Source organism: Nymphalis io, chromosome 19, assembly GCF_905147045.1.
Source record: "Nymphalis io chromosome 19, ilAglIoxx1.1, whole genome shotgun sequence".
Classification (NCBI taxonomy): Eukaryota; Metazoa; Arthropoda; class Insecta; order Lepidoptera; family Nymphalidae; genus Nymphalis; species Nymphalis io.
The window spans coordinates 4,506,131-4,526,509 of NC_065906.1; the positions used below are offsets into that span (position 1 = coordinate 4,506,131).

The window sequence follows — 20,379 nt, forward strand, 5'->3', positions numbered from 1 at the left end:
GTAAAAGTAAATTATAGTATATTTAACATTCAATATACAAGTACCTACAGAGTTCGTAGTTAGTATACAAGTTGAGTATGACGTGATGATAGATGACGCTTGCCGCTCGTCTTTGTATCCAATTAGTAAATCGTGCAGTATGCTTTGTGCATGGAATCGTCTCGCGAATCGGGACCCTTCCATGTCGTTGAAACCGGTTTGCTTTGATTTACCGATTGCTTCTCAATAGCTGCATCTGCGTTTCAGCGAGCGGGCGGCTCCCTACTGTCGTAAAGATGAATAAGTTATACTTAATAATTGCAATTTTATCAGCAGTTGCAATATTTGCTGTGCGAAGTGATGAAACGCCATCGGAACAATGCCCAGGTGAGAATTTTTATTGAGTAAATATTGGATATTCTTATACAGAGGCCTAATTAAAACAACGCTTTATTATATCCAATAAGTGATATTGTTTTTCCATAATTCGAAAATAATAATGCTTTATATATAATATATTTAAATACAAATTAAATTATCAGAATATAAATTTTTGTATAGCTTATGGTGAATGAAAAAAAATTAAAGTTAAATTTTAACAATAAATATTACATTGAATTTTGTATTACAAAGTATTTTAAAATCTGCGTTTTTAATTATGTAGTGTTTTTAAACATTACAATGATTTAAATTTGTTTACACATATAATGCGAATAAAGCATGTTACGATTGCCTATAGTGAGTAGGTAAGAATATAATCTAATATAGATATATATATAATATAATTATTTTATTATTATTACAATATAATAAAATCTAATCGAATAATAATTTAATTATTTCCATCCAATGTGTATGTGTGGCTGTGTACTCATTATTTAAATAATATAACACATAAATACACAAACAAGCGCGCGCGCTCACACATACGATTTTCTCGCATTCATATTAAGCAAGAATGTTTTTTTTACTGTAAATATTAATACTTATACTATGTCTTTGCTTTTATTTTTTTCTCAAGCTTCGTATTATAAAATTGTAATCCTATGTGGCCTTACTCTAGTAATGAGTAATAACTGTATAACCATTTCTGTAACGCTGTTGACTATAAGTTAATATATATATATATATTATAGTATAGGAAGGCGGACGAGCATATGGGCTACCTGATGGTAAGTGGTCACCAACGCCCACAGACATTGGCATTGTAAGAAATGTTAACCATCACTTACATTACCAATGCACGACCAACCTTGGGAACTTAGATGTTATGTACCTTGTGCCTGTACACTGGCTCACTCACCCTTCAAATCGGAACACAACAATACCAAGTACTGCTGTTTTGCGGTAGAATATCTGATGAGTGGCTGGTACCTACCCAGACGAGCTTGCACAAAGCTCTGCCACCAGTAACATATATATTTGTTGAAACTACCCAAAACTAATTACATATGTAACCAGTACAAGTTAGGAAGATTAAATAGTTAAAATAACACAGCTTATAGCTAGTGTGTTACGTAGGTATAAAAAATTTCTAGATCGCGCCTTTTAGTATCGTATATTTTTAGTAGACTAAATTGAAATAAAGTAATTTTAGTGTAAGGCTCCTTTAGTATAAACTTACTTATTATATAAAATGTGCGAACACCTTACCTTGATATGCATTGAAACGTGTTACTCTTATATTATATATAAGCTTTTGTTAACTTAACCGGTTAGGTAAGGTTAAATAAAAGGTTTAAAAATGAGATGTATAAAATAAAATGAAATTATTATCGCTAATGTAAGTAGTATCCGGTCCAGCTACATAGCCGATGTATTGTGCTAATATGTCAATGTTGTTAACCTAATAAAAAATAATTGTAATAATATGTATAGGAATATGCTCTAAGCCTTCTCCTCAAAAGGGAGAGGAGGCCTTGGTCCAGCAGTGGGACATTAACAAGCTGTTCCTGTTTACTGTAATAATATCTCTCAAATTAGTAATTAAAAATGCAAAGTGTGAATGTTATTTTCTTACAAGGAACGCAAGAAATTTAAATTAAATATGTATTTAAACGTGATAAGTATTAATACAATGAAAAAAATAACTAGAAGGCATCTGCTTAGGCTTCTGTTAAAAATAAATGCTGACGAAGATGCGTCCCAACCAACAAATTTCTGGTAAACAATCCGATTTTCGTGACAATTTAAAATAAATTATAACTGTTACCGGAGTATGACATATACAAATATTTTATAATATATGAGTAAACGGTTGTAACGCCAACAAACAATATTTATGTCAAGCAATAAGGATTATTACTCTGATTAAGTGTGAAAGGTGAGTCGAAGTCATTACGAATATGAAATAGGTACATAAATTGTTTATTTGATACTAATTTTCCTTGTTTGACAAACAGGTATTTCTAAGATTTTAGGATTATCACCACGAACAATACAAAAGAGTTGTGGCGACTGATGACCATCTGATGACCGGTATACTGGGCCGGTCGTCTGGCTTCCTATAAAAGGGAATAAACTCCAACGCCCCTCTGCTCGTCCCGTTCCTGTTGTGGCACGATGTGTATATGTGTATAACAATCGAACCAGATCTGCACATTGTTTTTTTCCTACAGTGAAACCTGTTCGGTTGTTTAAAGACGCAGGTTTTTAATATAAAGGAAGTGACTTGAACTAAAGTTCAAGTATTGTCGCACTCTTAAATAATTTAGTCAGTAGGGATAAAAAGACCTTTGGTTTGCAAAAGGTGGTGTAGTAAAAATTTTGAAATATGACCTTGAATTGTTGCTGCTCGTGTCGCCATCTTGGGTGAAAGGTGATAAAATATGTTTTTTTTTCAACTAAAAACGTCCAATACAAACTTGAAGAAAATAAAATTTCACACACTTTTTGATTCAACATTTTTTTTGTAAGTCTCACATGTATCGAGTTATAGCAGTGTTAAGATGAAAAATTGTTAACAAAATCGTCAAATTCGTTTTTCTTGGTAAATTTCTAATGAATAAAAAACATTATGATGTATGTATGTTATAACATACAAATGTATTCAAAATGGATTATTATTAATAATATGATATTCAGCATGAACTTTTCAATTCTCGTTCGGTGGGTTCTGTGTAGATGTTTTCAAAAGCAGCTATGTACAGCAGGTATGCCTGCCGTTATACCTGTCGGTTCTTTGATGACATTTAACTAATTGACATTCATATCAATGTGATCCTTAATACAAGTGTTTTTCAAAAATACTAGAAAAATAATTTTAATAAAAATACAAGTAATCAATTAATTACGTAGCTATTGCAGCTGAAATAGCCCTGTAAAAAGACTTCGATGTTTTGGGAATTTTTAATGTCAAATCGTGTCTATGAATAATTGTATATATTTACTTTTTATTATTGCATGCAATTTATCTATCTATGTTAATGTTGATTCAGTATAGTATGATTTCTAGAAGTTGAGATCTGAATCTGGAAACATATTAATGTTTTTATATAAAACAATGAAGCAGGAATACACATTATAATCTCGTAACAAGTGTCTTATATAGCGTTTTTGTTTTTTATGTAACGAAACGTGCATTGCAAATTCGTAAATTATAAAAAAAAAAACTTTATATTGTAAGACCTCAAGGTGAACTTTAAATAACGTTAAGTTGCTTAATTACCTTGAGCGATTATAATTATTATTTATTTTATACAAACTTTTATTGAACTTCATCTGTTAGCTGTATTACTATCACTCTACAGTCTTTAGTCTTGATTATATATTAATACTATATAAATAGACAGGCCCGGACTTAGGGATCCAAGGCCCAAAGGCACTTTGACCGACTCCTATCCAATGCAGGAGAGCCGGAAACACCGAAGTGTTTTTGCGGCTATGAGTTACACCACGCAGTATTTGATGAGCGCACGCTCAGTTCGATTTACCTGACCAATAAGGTATAGGCTTAGTAAAAATATTATAGTTTGATAACTAAACAAATGTAGTAATATATAAAAATTGTATTATAAGATAATAACAGTATTTTTTTCAGACAGCAGTCCCTTTGCATCATAAACATAAAAACAAATACAAACACAATTTGTACAACTTATGAAATCTTATAGAGTTTAAGGTCGATTCAATTCTAATTAGAGTTTTATATCGCTTTCAGGTCTACAGTTTGATAATCTTCGAGAGAGAATCCAGGTGCAACCATGTGGGAAGTCACATTGCAAGCTGCGTAAAGGAACAAACACAACCGTGGTCTTCAAATTCAAACCAAGTAATTATAACATCGATATAATACGTTTATAACAGCTGTCAGAATTCACAAAAGTAACGGAAAATAATTAAATACACTTAATTTGAATAATAGACTCGTATAAATTATGCTCTATACATTTTTTCTGTACAGATAAGATCGAAAGACGAGTAAGTGAAAAAAGAAGTTTTTTATCGTATGATTTGTATACTCAAATCTTACTTGAACGTTGCATCACTTGTACATGTACATATTTGCGCAATGCTTGTGTGCGATATCTATGCTTATTTACCTTAGTTGGTACGAATTTATTAATAGCAATACAGATATGCAAAATGCTTGTAATAGGATATACATGTTTCCTGCAGGCGCTCCATTACTTTTACTTAATCGGAAAACGTACTTAAAGTAAACAATAGTAGTTTAAGTATCAGACGAATGCTTACAAAAAAATTAAAAAGAACATCGTAATGCATGCCTTAAAAATAGCAATTAGCAAGTTGAGTATATATAAAATAGAGCGCGTGTGAATCAGTAAGCGTAACGGAAGAGAAGAGTAATAAACTTTGAATTGTACAACTCGTACTTTTTGTAGATTTAACATCTCAAAACTGCAAAGCTATTTTGTAAGAACTCGCATATCACTTTTAGATATGTCACGACCGTTTTCTGCGGTGAGTTTCGAGTTTGTTCTTACTGAATAGCTCTACTGTTCTAGAGGAGGTTTTTTTTAAATAATTTGGCATACTGGCAAATGTAGCGAGAATAACCATATATCTTCCGATCTGGTAATTACTAAGAATTTTAAGAATGGCCTGATTCTAGCTTAGAACCCAACACTTCGGATTTGCAGCTATAAGCTAGCAGGCAGTTACTATTATAATTAAAATAAATAATGTCTAATATACTAAATATAAATTGCTGTTGTACATCGGTAAGTTTTTAACAATTTCATTTAAAAAAAAATATGTTAAGAATAAGACTTGTCAAGTATGTCAATAAGGAGATGATAGCTGCTATTATCTATATATAATTTAAATCTAAAATCTAAATGATTGTTAATCTTAATCTATTAATATAAAATCCACTAGAAAAGGGAAAATTATTAAATGTATAATAGGGATTTTTTTTTTCACGCAGTGGAAACCTTCAGAAAGCATTGGGGGGAGGAACTGGGATATGTGGGATTCTTAACCACTAAAACCACTGCAATGGCCGTCCTCGGCACGGAGAGGCTGCGGGATTGTGTTGATATAGCGCATCCGCGGCCTCTCCCGTGCTTTGCTCCGCTCGTGGCTCGGCGGAGCTCTCCTCAGGGGGCGAAGGTAATCTCGCCCCCCCGCACTCCTCGCCAATGCGCATGGCAGCGCGAGGGCTTCCCGGCTGTCGTCCTCCTCAGGGCCGTCTGAAATAAGACACGCGAGGCCCCCAACTCACGCATCCACGGCCCCAGTGTTACGCCCTATCTTTTAAGCCCCGAGCGTCGGGGCTGTAGGAGGGCCAAGACGACGACGATATCGTCTCCGCCGAGCAGAATCGGCCCTTTTCCGTTCTCGCACCACCGTCTCCTTCTGGATCATGACGGTCTCACAAAAGCAGGCTACGGCCTTCCACGCCGATTCCCTGCGGAGCATCGCCGACACGACTGCTCGCAGAGACTGATCTTGTCCGACTTCGTGGACCATCGAACTCCACCTGCGCATTGTTCCGGTCCGCACCGCAGTGGTGGCACATCGCCGACGATTTGCGTCCGATCTTACACAGGTATTCTATAAAAAACAACCGTGGCCGGTCATTACCTGCGTAGTCGGAAGGTGACTCGTCGCTTTCGTCTCATCCAGGCTTCGAAGGCTGGCAGGATCGCTCCAACGACGCGTTTGCGCGCGTACCGTTCTTCGCAGATACGGTCGCGCTACGTCGCAAGAGCCCTCCAGTGTTCCCGCCGCTTCAACGCCTCGAGCGCACTCGGAGGGAGCGCGATTTTTTTTTATATATAGAATAGGAAGGCGAACGAGCATATGGGCCACCTGATGGTATGTGGTCACCAACGCCCTTAGACATTGGCATTGTAAGAAATGTCAACCACCGGGAGTGAGAACAACTCACCAATTCACAAATTTTCATCACAATCTATTGATATAAATAGAACAAGATTAATATTGCAATTTCAGGAAATGTAATCATTAATTTTGTTTTATCAAATTAATTAAAAATTATTGGTATTATATGCAGTAAACGGAAAGAAAATAAATATAGGTACATCTAATTAAATAACTAAAATTATTCGAATTTTATTATCTTATATATTCGTATATCTTGAATTTTTATCGCACAGATTATCTAAAGATAAATATTTTTATCTGATGTTGTTTTATCTTTTTAATGTACATGAAAAACTATTTTTTTATTTATTCTATAAAATACTATTAATAATAACGTTGCATAAATTAGCTTTATGTTTGTTACGAACTAATGCCCGACATACGTTGCAATTTCTCAAATATAGTTTAAATATAATACGTCTACGACCCCCTATTGCACGTTGATCTATAATTTTTTTTTGCTCGTCTGCCTTCCTATTCTATAAAAAAAGTCCATGTCGCTTTACCTACTTCTATATATCTTAAGTATCACAACAGATCATATTTTAAACCTAAAATGTATTCAGTTTTTGCTTGCTTAAACTTCTTTTTTTTTTAATTTAAAACAAACAAAAACTAATCACGAAGGTTTATCTTTTTTCTCAGAAATCTCTCTTTTTCCTGCATTGGCCAATGTCCAAATTATGTGGTTTGTTGAAGGGCAAAGGTACAACATCGTAAAATATAATTTAATTAACATAAATTAAATTGATGTTAGCCTCGAACAACTATACAATTTATTACCTACATATTACTGAGATTAGAGTACAAACAAAACCTTAATAAATAGATATAGACGATTAGTGCAAAAAAACTTTCTCTTTGAGGAACAAATAATAAACGACCTCTTTTGTTCTGTTGGTTTGGCCTGTTTTGTCGTCACTGATACGGCACCGGAAAATCAAAACGGCAGCTTTAAAATAGTATTGTCTATGGCATATTTTAAATCGATGGAGTTTTCGAAGAATAGCGTTTGCCCTAGGTTCAACACGGACAGTGTTAAACGTACAACAGGTTCTCAGGATCTGTATATTAAAAATAGATATTAAGTTTATAGTTCATTTAAGTTGATGCTCAGTTTATGCTGTGCGGTTGGGTTAAAAGAATATAATCTAACAGTAATTTAGTGCATTAGTAATAGTCCTCATGACTAATATATAATTTATAACTTCGACAGTTTTAATATTTTACTGTCATTTTTTTATAGATTCTTGTAATAATAATGCGTTTTCATGTGTTTGACTCATATGTTACGTATATATAATAGATATATAATATATATTCTTTCAGCTTACGCTAGCAATTGAACTAAATTTATAGAAGAATGCATTTATTATTAATATTTTCAGAACAAGTTGTCACAAAACTTACGAATAACGTCTATGCTGTAATCGCTGGTCTGCCTTTGCCTTTCGTCGGCGTGGCCGGAGTGAGCGCGTGCACTCAGGTGAAGCACGCCGACACCGGGGAAAGCGCGCCTTGTCCACTCGCCCCCAACAAGGAATACATCTACACTAATTCATTCCACATTGAGTCCTTCTATCCACAAGTGCCACTCCGCGTCCACTGGGGCCTCAACGATGGCAAAGAGGATGTGGTGTGTTTTGAAGTACCGGCAGTAATTACTGCGGCGTCTAAGAAGAATTAAATTTTGAAAACTATTTCTGGTTTTTCCAAATTGTAGTTAGCATGATTGTACTGGACATAATTATCTTGTAAATTAAAGGTTGTAGTTTTGTCTTGAGAGACTTATTTTTATAATAAATCTATAATACGCAATAAAACAGTATTTTATTACAACATGTTATATTTACTTAAATTCTTTTTATGATACTTAAATTCTATACAATATAAATATAAATCTATTTTAACTATAAAAATATTAAATGATCCATTGATATATGATTCTAATCCTCATTGTTACTTGGACTTCTTTATTTCCGCGTTCATAAAACTAATAAAATATGTTTTTTTTGGCATTTTTTTCAAATATTAAAATCGTAAAGAAAATTTATTTTTATAACAGTTTTTAATTTAATTTAAATCTGATATTACAGTATTTCAATAAGTTTTTAATGTTAGAGAAAACGTCACAAATATATCGATACTATAATATTGGTATATTATAGTATAAATATATTGATCTGAATATGTTTTGTTTAGAAACTGGCATTTATGCATAATATACAAGTAGGTAAATAATTTAATAATCAATGTCTATTTATTTGTATAATACCCTGTGTTTTAATATTATTTTCCTCGGCTGATTCCAAATAAAACCTATAGTTTACATATATACAAAGCGACCAAACAACAAATCGTTTCTTAAAATAGTAAAATTGAATTTCTCCTAATATCGAGTAGATATTTTGACATTACTGAAATAGCAGTTATGAGCGGTACAATAAATTGCAGTATATTTATATATTATTATGTGGCTGTCATTTTATTCAGCCATTACATTTTTTTTTATTTAAAAAAAATATTTTTGACAGATGTACTTTCAGGTTTATCTGGGCAGCCGAGGTGTGATATATATGAGACATATGTTAGACGTAATTATGAAAGACGTTAAAACAGTAACATATACTAAAAGTGATCTTGAAAATATTCGTAACAAACAACACATAACTATACAATCTTTACGGGTACTTTGAAACATATGACATCGTTATTTCCATCTTTTAACGCCCAATGTACAGTGGTCTCTATCTTGGGGTAGACATCGAGTATAGGGAAGGAGTCCTTGTAGAGGTACTTAGTGCCAGCTTTGAGGGGACACGATGACTTGTCTCCATTTTCAGATACAATTTTTTCGCAAATCCCCAACCCATCAACTCCAACGAACGGCAAAGTGAGTCCAAGCAATGTAGCCGTAACTTCGTTTTTAACTTCTTTTATATCTTTATCTAAAAACGAGAAATATAATCCTTTAATACATATTTTACAACAATTTTAAATGTATCTAGTAAAATTTAATGGTTAATGTGATTTCTTGTGTGTTTATTACAGTTAGATTAAAAGCATTCAAAAATTTGTTTGAAAAACAATAATTGTGAGATTATTGACCACGTTGAACTCTTAGGTATGGAAAATTAGTCTAATATAAAATTATTTTTATCAATAAAGTGGTTATCTTTTCTTATAAGTTAAAACTCAATTGTTTTTTTTTCTTACTATGAAAAAATGTTTTCTGATAATGTCACAATTATCTAAATACAGTATTTTTTAAATCTGAATACAGTATTTTAAGAGTAAAATTTAGGCTGTCTAAATAACGAACTAAGAGACCTAAAAATGACACATTATGGTTCAGCATCATACACATCCTAATAAATACACTTCTGGTAACCATCGAGATAAAAAATTATATATTCAAACGTCAAAAAACTTTAATACGTAACCATCGAAAATCGTCTTAGATTTTTTTATGTAAAACTATTTATATGTGTTGTTCCTAATATTATGTTCTAAAAAAAGGAATTCCAATTTCGTCAAAAATTATTCAAACTTCGAAGACATGATATTGGTTGTGATAATTATGTTAAAGTAAAATAAAAGGCTATTAATGTCCCACAGCTGTTCTATGTCCTGTCCCTTTGACAAGAAGGTTTGGAGCTTATTCCACCACGCTGCTCCAATGCGGTTAGGTGGATACTCATGTTTATTTTCCTTATCATTATTTTCATCCTTACGATATTTTCCTTGATCGCCGGATCAATTCATGGACCAATGCATGGCATGGACCAATGTTCATACATTTTTGGTCATTCTCCTTAAACACATGAGAATTCAGTGTTACCTATTTGCTTGGGTTTTAACCCGCGATCGTGGGCCATCTAGACTCATGTCGTATAATTATTTAGGAAGAATAACAATTTGTAAATGGTCAATGTGTACAGTCACTGATATAAAATGTATCAATGAATTTGACTATTAAATTATCAATTATTAGTACGTTTTAAAACTCTATGGTATTTGTCTGGTTGGCAATGCTTGAGCTGCTATTTTATACGCTATTGGCCTTTACGTGTTCACATAACAAACATTTCAACTACAATAAATAAATATTGATTATAAATATTTAATATATTAGTATAAATAATACATAGTATATATGATATTTACATTATAAATGCTAACAGCGATTATATCGCCCATTATATACATATTCTTATTTTAAACATTAGTTTTCCTGGTTAGGAATATTATTTAATATTTGAGATTAAAATTGCTTAAATAAGAAAGTTTATCTACTAACCTGTAGTAAAGTGAATTGTAATATTTTGGTTGGATCCTCTCTTAAGACGACAGGGCAATTTCTTGCATGGTGATAATTGGACATTATCTTTTAATCCTTCAAACGATTTTCCTGAAAAAGATACAATATTTTATCAGATAAGTTATCTATCTTAATTAAGAAAAAAATTAATGTTTGTTAGTTTTTCCGCTATGCGTTTCTAAATCATACATCCGATTTTTATGATTAAAATATTATAAGACCTTCTACGTATTCCCAAGAAGATATTCATAGCTCAAAAATAACGTCAAGAACTTTTCGTTATATGTTCTGCAATATAAACGTTGTATGTTAAGATGTTCAATGCGCTTGCTAAGCCGGGACAGGTAGCTAGTTGATAATGAATTGAAATATTTTAAAATATTTGATCAAAATAATTAATACATTCTTGAAAGAGGCCTTCGTTGATCCAATTAAGTATAAAATGGATACAGTCACGTAAATTTTTACATGTATTTATATATACTATTACTATTCAAATCACGTTTGTATGTAGATTAATTCTATGGCGTGTAGCTTGACAGTCATTTCCTGCTACCGGATGATCGTTCATTTTATTCCATTCCTGATGTTTGTACATTATATTGATGAGAAAACTATTAAATGAATACTGTGTGTACACTTCTAACGATACTAAAGCAACATCATAAAACAAAGAATAAAATAATGAATTCCTGCAAACTTCCTATCTCCGACAGATATTGGCCTGGCACAAGAATTGATCCCGAGACCTAGTCACTAGACCTCGAGTGTTTTTACAATAAATATGACAGCAAAATTCTCTTCACGCCTCGTTTGATGGAACCCGGGTTGTAAGAGGAGGGGAACACGTGAGCTGGTAAGGAATTCCATTTTTGGAAGTGCGACAAAGAAAGGAGTTGCCAAATTTCTTTGTTCGCGATGGAATTGATGTCACAGTTAGGCGGTGACATCGAGAACCAGATCGCGTGGACTTAAGAAGGAAGGGGGAAGCAGGAATTAGAGAGAATAATTCCTCAGAGCACTCGCCGTGATATAGTCGATAGAATGCGCTCAGTGCTGCTATCTCACGACGCAATTGTAAAGGTTCAAGGGTGTTTGTGACCTTTACGTCGCCAATAATGCGTACGGCATGTCGCTGCAACCGGTCCAAGGCCTCAAGTAGGTACTTAGCGGAGCCATCCCAAAGGTGCGAGCAATATTCCACGCAAGACCGTACCTGTGTTTTGTATAGCAGGCACAGTTGATGTGGCGTGAAAAAGCGCCGCACCTTGTTCAGAACTCCGAGTTTCCGTGAAGCTGTTTTTATAACAGCCTCGATGTAATCCCGTGGACTAAGGTCGCAGCGAACGTCAATCCCCAGCATGGCGATTTTGCTTTGCATCACCAGCGGAGTATCACAGAGGGAGGGAAGAGGGGAAAATGTTGACTTTTTCGCCGTGAGAGCGCATACCTGTGTTTTCTTGGCATTAAACTCAACAAGATTATCAGAGCCCCATTTGGCGATGAGCTCTAACGTCCTATCGAGTTCAATGACAAGATAGGCATAGAGAATTATCGCAATGGCTGGTACGTTTTAAGGAAGCCATATATAACAATAATGTTCATTATATTGTTTGAGATTTTAGTATTCATTCTGTATGTAATATTGCAAACAAGACTTTAACAGTCAATTTAGAAATTAACGTGTAATGTAAATAGTAAGCGTTTATGTAAAACTGTGTATTTATGTTATAGGAAGGTGAATGAGCAAATGGTTCACCTGATGTTAAGTGGTTACCACCGCCTATAGACATTGGCGATGTAAAAAATATTCACCATTCCTTATATCGATTTGATTGCGCCACCAACTTTGGGAACGAAGATGTTATGTTCCTTGTGCCTGTAGTTACAGTGGCGCACTCATCCCGTAAATAGGAATGCAACAATACTAAGTATTGCTATTTGGCGATCTGATGAGTGGGTGGTACCTATCCAGATGGACTTGCACAAAGCCTTACCAAATCTACGATAAGAAATTCTTGATCAGAAATAAGTTATTCATTGTTAAATTTTAATTAATTAAGTAATTCGTCATTATTTAATGTATTTATCAGCGAAGTGATAACGATGATGAAATGTAAATAACCGCGCAGAGAAGGCCAAAGTTCTCAGTAATAAATATTAAACTAGCTTTCTACTTAGCTACTAATAATTTACTTACTCAAGGCAACGCGCCTTTTAAAGTAAACGAAAACTAATGTTGAATTTCGTACTTGTAGATTGCTTAGATCCTTTGCAAAGACAACCCCACTTATTTCAGCTTTTCACATCAAAAACTTGTTATATATGTTTCATTAACTTAAACAAAAATAAAGGTTCTCTGTATCGGTTCTTTGTATGTGGACCAGATTAGATGTATAGATGAAAAGCTTGGAGTTGTATTTGTTGATTTTATGCAAGGTATATTATATATATCTTATTATATTTAATTACAGAGGTATTTATGTAATTTAATTTGTGGAGAAGTTCTTGGTAAAATATTACTGATTAGCGGACTAGGTGGTAGCCTACATTTATAATGATCATGTAAAATGACAATTCAAAAGTGATTGTAAAAAGCTTACTTCCATTAAATATGTTTTGACTTTGACACTCAAACTGACCCTAGTCAACTTAATAATAGGTAATACAAGTACTTAATGGTTGACTAGCAGAGTAGCAGCACAATAAGTTTGGAGAGTAATCAATAGATTAAATCTCTTCCACTATGTCAGAGGTTGCAATACTTATGTGTAAATTTAGTACTACATTGTAAAAATGCATTGCAGCTCAGTCGTTTCTACTTATACCGGATAATAAGGACTTTATCTCGTACTATTTATTAAACACTGTTATATAAACATTCGCTAACCCATCTATTCACCCGTACTGTGCTACTATATCTGATACCACGTAGCGCGTATTTTTTCATGCGTTTATTTATATAATGTCTCGTAACTATGTACGTACGTATGTTGTAAGTTCTTTTATTGCACTCGAACAATCGTACAAGGAATATACTAAAAAAAAAACTAAAAAAAATGTACTAAGGCAGACTTAACAAGAGATCTCTTCCAGCCAACCTATACGATACTGAGAGGAGAATAAATCAAAGTGGCAGATTTTATATCTACCAATTTGATTTATATAACACTCACTGTAAGTTATCCAAAATTTCGATAATTCCGTATATTATTATTTTTCCAGCTATAAGAACTATGATTCCTATGGTTAATTTCTATTTAGTATATACCAATACGAAGATTAAATAATTATCCATTTATTTTTGAGACAGTATCTCCCAAGCTAGGTTAAGGCTATTTGAATATGAATTTAAAAACTTTGGTTTTGCGATGAGGATTTTGTTTTTTTGAATACAAGGATAAAATGCATTTATATATTTAAATATGAAATCTTCGAGTAGTGCGTTGAATTGACGAAATAACATAAGGTAAATACCTATTTACGGTACCCTATGGTAATTTTATAAACAATAAGGAAGATATTATTTGCGACCAGGACGTTTTTAAAACATTTAAATGATTTACCATGACGGAATTATCACGACGTGAAAAAAATAATAAAAAAGTGTCTTCGTAAAACTCCAAACTATTAATTAAAACAATCATGCGTTGATCCAGCCTGCTTTGAATTTGTTATTGTTATTGTCTGTAATAAATCAATTCCATCTTTACATTATTGTTCTTGCATACAAATCACTAATATTGTAGCTAAGATTATACGACGTGGTCAAGAATTGGATTTATTACTATAAACAGAATCGTGACGGGAAAATATTTTATAATTGTTAGTAAAATGTTTATTATAAACTAAAATTAACCAGTTAATCAAACGCACTGAGATTTTTTTTATGTTGAATGCCAAAATATTTTGCTCATTTGCATAAAAGCAATAAAAAAGACAATGTTTTATTTGTGTTTTGTTATTATTATTTATTACACGTGTTTTATTTGGATTTATGATTCAATTATTCAAACTATAGTTAATTTCATGTCACAATTGACTAGAATAAATAAAATATATTTATTTGAGCAATGACATTGCGAATATGATTTGTTTACAATTTACAGTTGCACGAAACTCCTTCGATTTTAAGTGTTCTGTAAAAAATCTAATTATATAAATTAATTTTACGAATTCACGAGCAGACAATTATATCTGTTTCCCAATTTAGACTACTTTAGTCATTTTTTTAGAACTTGCCAATGAACAACGCGTCTCTGCTGATTAAATATGTCTTTTTACTACTATAACATATTGTAAAATTAAATTTAAGTTTAAAATGTTAAGCAATCAAAGCGATTGTAAACCTACTTCGACGGAGTACGAGCGAAATAGATAGATAATAATCAATATTTTGATTTGATATGCATACTATATGGATTTCACGTGTTACTGAATATACATATGTAAATCAAAATCAATCTTACAGTTTTATATAATTAATATATACTTATTTATATTACTTAATTTTTTGTTAATATTAATACTCATAGAATAAAACGTGCCGCCGTCCAGCCCGTCCGATGTCTGATCAAGGCCTTAATAAGCTAACTCAAGGGTATAAAACGAAATTGAACGAATTTCAAGAACTTTTTTTTATAGAATAGGAAGGCGGGTGAGCATATGGGCCACCTGATATTGGCATTGTAAGAAATGTTAACCATCGCTTACATCACCAATGCGCCACCGACCTTGGGAACTAAGATGTTATGTCCCTCACCCTTCAATCCGGAACACAACAATACCAAGTACTGCTGTTTTGCGATAGAATATCTGATGAGCGGGTGGTACCTACCCAGACGAGCTTGCACAAAGCTCTACCACCAGTGATATATGAGAGCATTTAATATTTCTGTCGAGGTTCATTTTTTTGAGCTTAGAAAACGTATTTTAAAAACCAAGGTTATATTTGGATAATTGTGACATATTTATAAACGGGTTGCCGTTGGTGTTCCGACTTCGTACGGGTAGCACAAGGATTTTATCAGAACATTTTTTAATTACCGAGACATAAAAATTCGCCAATCGATCTATTCGCCCAGACGGTACAGTGACAATAATATATTTGCAGTCCTCCTTAGATTCAGCAATATAAGTATACGTATATAACAGTTTTTTAGACAAAACATCGACATAGTTCAGGTATATTTTACAAAATATACCTACAAGGATTTAGCGACTGTATTTTTTACTATTTATAGAATATATTAATATATTAATACATGTAAATGTTAGTAATAAACCGTATCTATATAAAATATATGATTTTTATTATATTTAAAAAAGAAATGCTAATAATCAGTATATAATTGTGATAATAATTAAATTTCGTACGAATGAAACAACAATAGCTATTTTTAATTTTTTTAATGGAATGGAATTTTAAAAATGAGCTTATGCACAAGATCGATAGTATCTAAATGAAGTATTAGCGCCTTAGGAATTTTTTGTAGGCCTTGGCGAGTCAGTTCATTCCAGTTTACAATATAATATGTATTGCTAATGAGACCACGTCGTATAAGTCACAATATCATCCGTCGTTCGTCGAAAATTAATAAAAAACAAGTAAAGCAAAAAATCTTCAAATATAGATTAATTCCACAAGTTTTATACGATGACCATAATATTAATATATATTATAAGTTCGGCGTCTTTGAATTGCGGAAATAGGAATTCCTTCTTTATTAAAAGTATAACATATGTGTGTCCTCGTATAAATGATTCATGACTTGCATTAAATATATTCTATATTTAATTCATTAGGTATTATATTACCAGTTCTTGCTGTCGGCTACTCGTTTTGCATAAATTAATTATTAACTATCGCTAAGATCATTACGTTTCTATGTATATATATCTGTTATAATATATATTTCTTTTATATCAAAAACGATTAGAAAATATAAATTTGGAACAAAGGTTTTTAGCTGAGCAATAGTTAAAAACGGATTTTTGGTAATATCAACTTTTAGGATATAATATAATATAAAGATTTAACTTAAAGTTAAATGATAGAGGTAATAGAGGTGTTTATTTGTATGACTCGCACCTGTTGAGTTAGAATTGCTGGTGTAAGGCTTACACTGTAAATGCAAAGGAAAACAACTGATACAAAACGAGATGTATGCAAAATAAATTTTAAAGTATTAATGTTTGTGGCGATCAATTAACTGATAAATGGATGGTATTTGACACAGAGTTCTGCCGTAATGATTGGGGAGACGTATTACTACGTCATTTATTTACCAATTAATTAGTTTACTAAACTGTAATTTAAGAATTTGTTTTGTATAAATCTTCTTATTACAGTCAAAGGTGAAAAGAATAACAATTACTTGACGAGTAAATACTTATATGAAATAACAATAGCTCTTTGTTCGACAACAAGTTAGATATTATTAACTACTAAACACAATGTTTACTAAATAAATTGTACATACTTAGTTTACTTCTAAAATAAAAGTAAATAACAATTTGTAAAAAGTGGCAAATAAATAAATCTAATTTTGTAATTTTAAATTTAGGTAATCATTTACACAGAGACATCCATTTGCATGAATAACATTTACGGTATTATTATAAAAATTAAAACAGACATTGAACTACTTAACGCATAGGATAGTAATCTCAAACGTAACTTCTAAGAATCTAATATGTTAATTGATGTCGTCGGCAGCAATCGTTTGAATGTCGTTAATGTTTAAATATTTAAATTACTACTTATATAGCTATTACATTAAAGACTGTGATATGGAAAAACATGAGATTAGGTTCATGTAACATGCATATTTCTTTCGATTAAAATTATGAAGATATTTTAAGTTCCATAAGAAACATATTATATCTAAATATAATATTTATAATATATTTATTTGCATTTATTTAAGACTTTTATGTAAATAACTTTTATGTTTACGCGTGTCACGTGCCAAAGTGGGAATTAAAATAAAAAATAAAAATTTATAGCACTACACTACTAACTACTAACCTGCACTTTTTCTGGTTTCGACATTGTTAATAATGGTATGACAAATTGATGAAAAAAAAGCACATCATAATAAATATTTATCTAACGATAGTTTGTATCACGAGATGCTTATTACCATGACCGTAATACTCTTATTTTTTGCTTTCTATACTAAAAAAATATAACGCCAGCATAATTGGTAGTTTATTAATTTAATACTTTTTTAATCAAGAAAATAGTATTTAAAGATTCACTTGTAATCTATGATGAAAGCGTGTCGATTAGGTCGTAACTGTGTTACGTAAAGAAAGTACTAACCTGGGCATTGTTCCACGTCAGTAGCAGCGGCGAACGCCAGAAAGAAAAACACAACCGCGCTTAGGGTAAACATATTGACGTCTGCTGTGGTCAGTAGATGACTGCTCCGTACGCGCTGGCTCTCGCTCGCTTTAAACGCTTGCATCATGACTAAGTATTCACATTAGGCCTAAATATACAATACAATAAACTTCAATTCCAATGCAATAGAGTTTAAAATTTGGCACTTCTTCTTGACTTGTTGTAAAATAGTATACTATTTTGATATTAGTGTGGTTATGTTTTATAACAAGTGACAATTTTTCAAGTGTAAAACGTCTAATGTAATTGCTTTGTTAGGTTAGGTTAGGTTACTAACTATGTACATTTTAATAATTTGAAAGTATTTAAAGAAGTTTTTTGAATTAAATAAAGTTCAATTCTAAAGAAAGACAAATACGTCAAACCAAATTATTTATCAGATTCGCACGTTAGAATTGAATCAACTTATTTTAAAATTAGTTGATTTGATGGAAAAACAAAATTATTATTATAGAAATGTTTTTAATTGTGGTGTTTTGTATTTACCTACTCATCAAGAACAACCAAATACCCCAAGGTTGTTTTGGATGGTAGATGGTTACATCACCATTATATTTGTATTAATTATAAAGTTATTCTAATTTTCCCGATGTAATGCCCATAAAACTCCAAGAAAATAAATATATACTATGTATCAGTGAATATGCACATCTGAGCGAAGCTTAGAAAAATCCGATATTGCCCAGTAGAAGAAGCAGTCAGGGTATAAACACTGTAACCACTGGGAGCAGCTAAAACGCGTTGATCGATGGTTCATGGTTCGATCTGAAGATAAACTTGGCATTTTAGCTGATTTAAAGATCGTGTATTTATTTAATCGCGTCGCTGTGAGTGAAAACAACGTGAAGATACCGCCATAATACGTCGGATGAAATACTGACACATATAGGTATATCCAACAACTCGCAGTGGAACAACGTGGTGGAATAAACTTTAATGTATAAAAATAGAGAATGAAATTTTGATATTGATTATTTTACCTTTATTGGTATAAAGTATTTCATAAAGTTATTGGCATTATACCTAGAATGCTTTAACTGTAGTGGATGACAATTCATTTAAATTATGAGCGTTGGTAACATCACTGTAACTACTTGTATTTCTTCTTTAAAAAAACCTTATATTATGGTGTTCCTGAATTATATCTAGAGCATTTCAGATTTGATGTAGTAGCGTAGAATAATTTTGACTTAATGGTCCAGGAAAGAGACAAAACAATAAATCCTAAGAATCTAATTTTAAAATCAACCTGGTGGTAGGCCTTTGTGCAGGCTCGTCTGGGTAGGTACCACCCACTCATCAGATATTCTGCTCCTAAGCAGAATTACTTAGTATTGTTGCGTTCCGGTTTGAAGGGTGAGAAAGCCAGTGTAACTACAGGCACAAGGGACATAACATCTTAGTTCCCAAGGTTGGTGGCGTATTGGCAATGTAAGGAATGGTTATTATTTCTTACATTACCAATGTCTATGGGCGGTGATGACCACTTACCATCAGGTGTCCCATTGTTGATGTTATCTCTTTATTAATCTTAATTAGATATTGGACTACATCACAATAACGAAAAGTGCTATAGAAACAATTTTTACTTTTTTATTTACAAAAGTTTGTGCTTGTTTGTTAAAGGCAAATGAATTGATTTTAAAATCAAATAAAGTTATCACCAAGCATGTTTTAGTTTTATATAGTGTGTGTATGACAATACTTTAACTTTAATCAAATTATGGTGATAATTCTTCGATAACGTATTTTTCGACGAACCAGGAACTAGGCGTGCGTGCATCTACTACAAATACCAATGTTAGCTTGACCTACTACCTAATGTACTTTTCCAAGAAATTAAAACAAATTCAACGTTTCTATTGATGCATGCCTTGACAAACTACACATATTTTTACTTCATCTATAATACATATTATTTTACATTATACATATAGTACAGCGTCACTTATTTTACTTTTTAAATATATATTTTTTAAACTGTTAGGCAACGTCATTCATATGTTTTAGTTGCGTAGTGCTTTTTGTAAGTTAAATATATTTTCGTATACATAATAGTACAAATTTAGTATACATTTAGTATAAATCTATGCCGAATATCTTTACAGTAATTAATGTATAAAGTATGTAATATTGATAGATTTACCAGACTACAGACCTATTGTGATAATAATACATTTACTTCCTCAAACCACTTTCACGTTACATTACTATTTTACAACTAAATTAATTCTGGTGACAAAAGTAAAAACCATAAAATAAAAAAAAATAAAAAAAACACATATGTAAATGACGTTTTCGAAAATACCGCACACTAAAA

General features: G+C 32.1%; 4 protein-coding genes across 4 annotated transcripts in view; 2 read left to right on the forward strand and 2 right to left on the reverse strand.

Moving 5' to 3' along the window:
* The window catches only part of LOC126775846 (uncharacterized), a 169,444-nt gene that overhangs the window by 121,140 nt on the left and 27,925 nt on the right, over positions 1–20,379 (reverse strand). The gene's annotated exons all lie outside the window — the stretch shown is intronic.
* The window catches only part of LOC126775859 (glucoside xylosyltransferase 1), a 39,629-nt gene that overhangs the window by 5,795 nt on the left and 13,455 nt on the right, over positions 1–20,379 (forward strand). The window lies entirely within an intron of this gene.
* LOC126775876 (NPC intracellular cholesterol transporter 2-like) lies at positions 99–8,169 on the forward strand. The gene is made up of 3 exons (XM_050498023.1): positions 99–366; positions 4,139–4,249; positions 7,719–8,169. The coding sequence occupies exons 1-3, from the start codon at positions 276–278 to the stop codon at positions 8,015–8,017; spliced, it is 501 nt and encodes a 166-aa protein (XP_050353980.1). The 5' UTR covers positions 99–275; the 3' UTR covers positions 8,018–8,169.
* On the reverse strand, positions 7,986–18,139 carry LOC126775873 (NPC intracellular cholesterol transporter 2-like). The gene is made up of 3 exons (XM_050498018.1): positions 17,979–18,139; positions 10,631–10,741; positions 7,986–9,278 (listed from the first exon to the last, which is right to left on the reverse strand). The coding sequence occupies exons 1-3, from the start codon at positions 18,124–18,126 to the stop codon at positions 9,001–9,003; spliced, it is 537 nt and encodes a 178-aa protein (XP_050353975.1). The 5' UTR covers positions 18,127–18,139; the 3' UTR covers positions 7,986–9,000.

Coding starts and splice junctions, on each gene's coding strand:
- LOC126775876 (XM_050498023.1), top strand. CDS start 276: ATGAATAAGTTATACTTAATAATTGCAATTTTATCAGCAGTTGCAATA. Junction 367..4,138: donor GCCATCGGAACAATGCCCAG/GTGAGAATTTTT, acceptor TATCGCTTTCAG/GTCTACAGTTTGATAATCTT. Junction 4,250..7,718: donor GGTCTTCAAATTCAAACCAA/GTAATTATAACA, acceptor TAATATTTTCAG/AACAAGTTGTCACAAAACTT.
- LOC126775873 (XM_050498018.1), bottom strand. CDS start 18,126: ATGATGCAAGCGTTTAAAGCGAGCGAGAGCCAGCGCGTACGGAGCAGT. Junction 10,742..17,978: donor TGACGTGGAACAATGCCCAG/GTTAGTACTTTC, acceptor TATCTTTTTCAG/GAAAATCGTTTGAAGGATTA. Junction 9,279..10,630: donor TACAATTCACTTTACTACAG/GTTAGTAGATAA, acceptor TCTCGTTTTTAG/ATAAAGATATAAAAGAAGTT.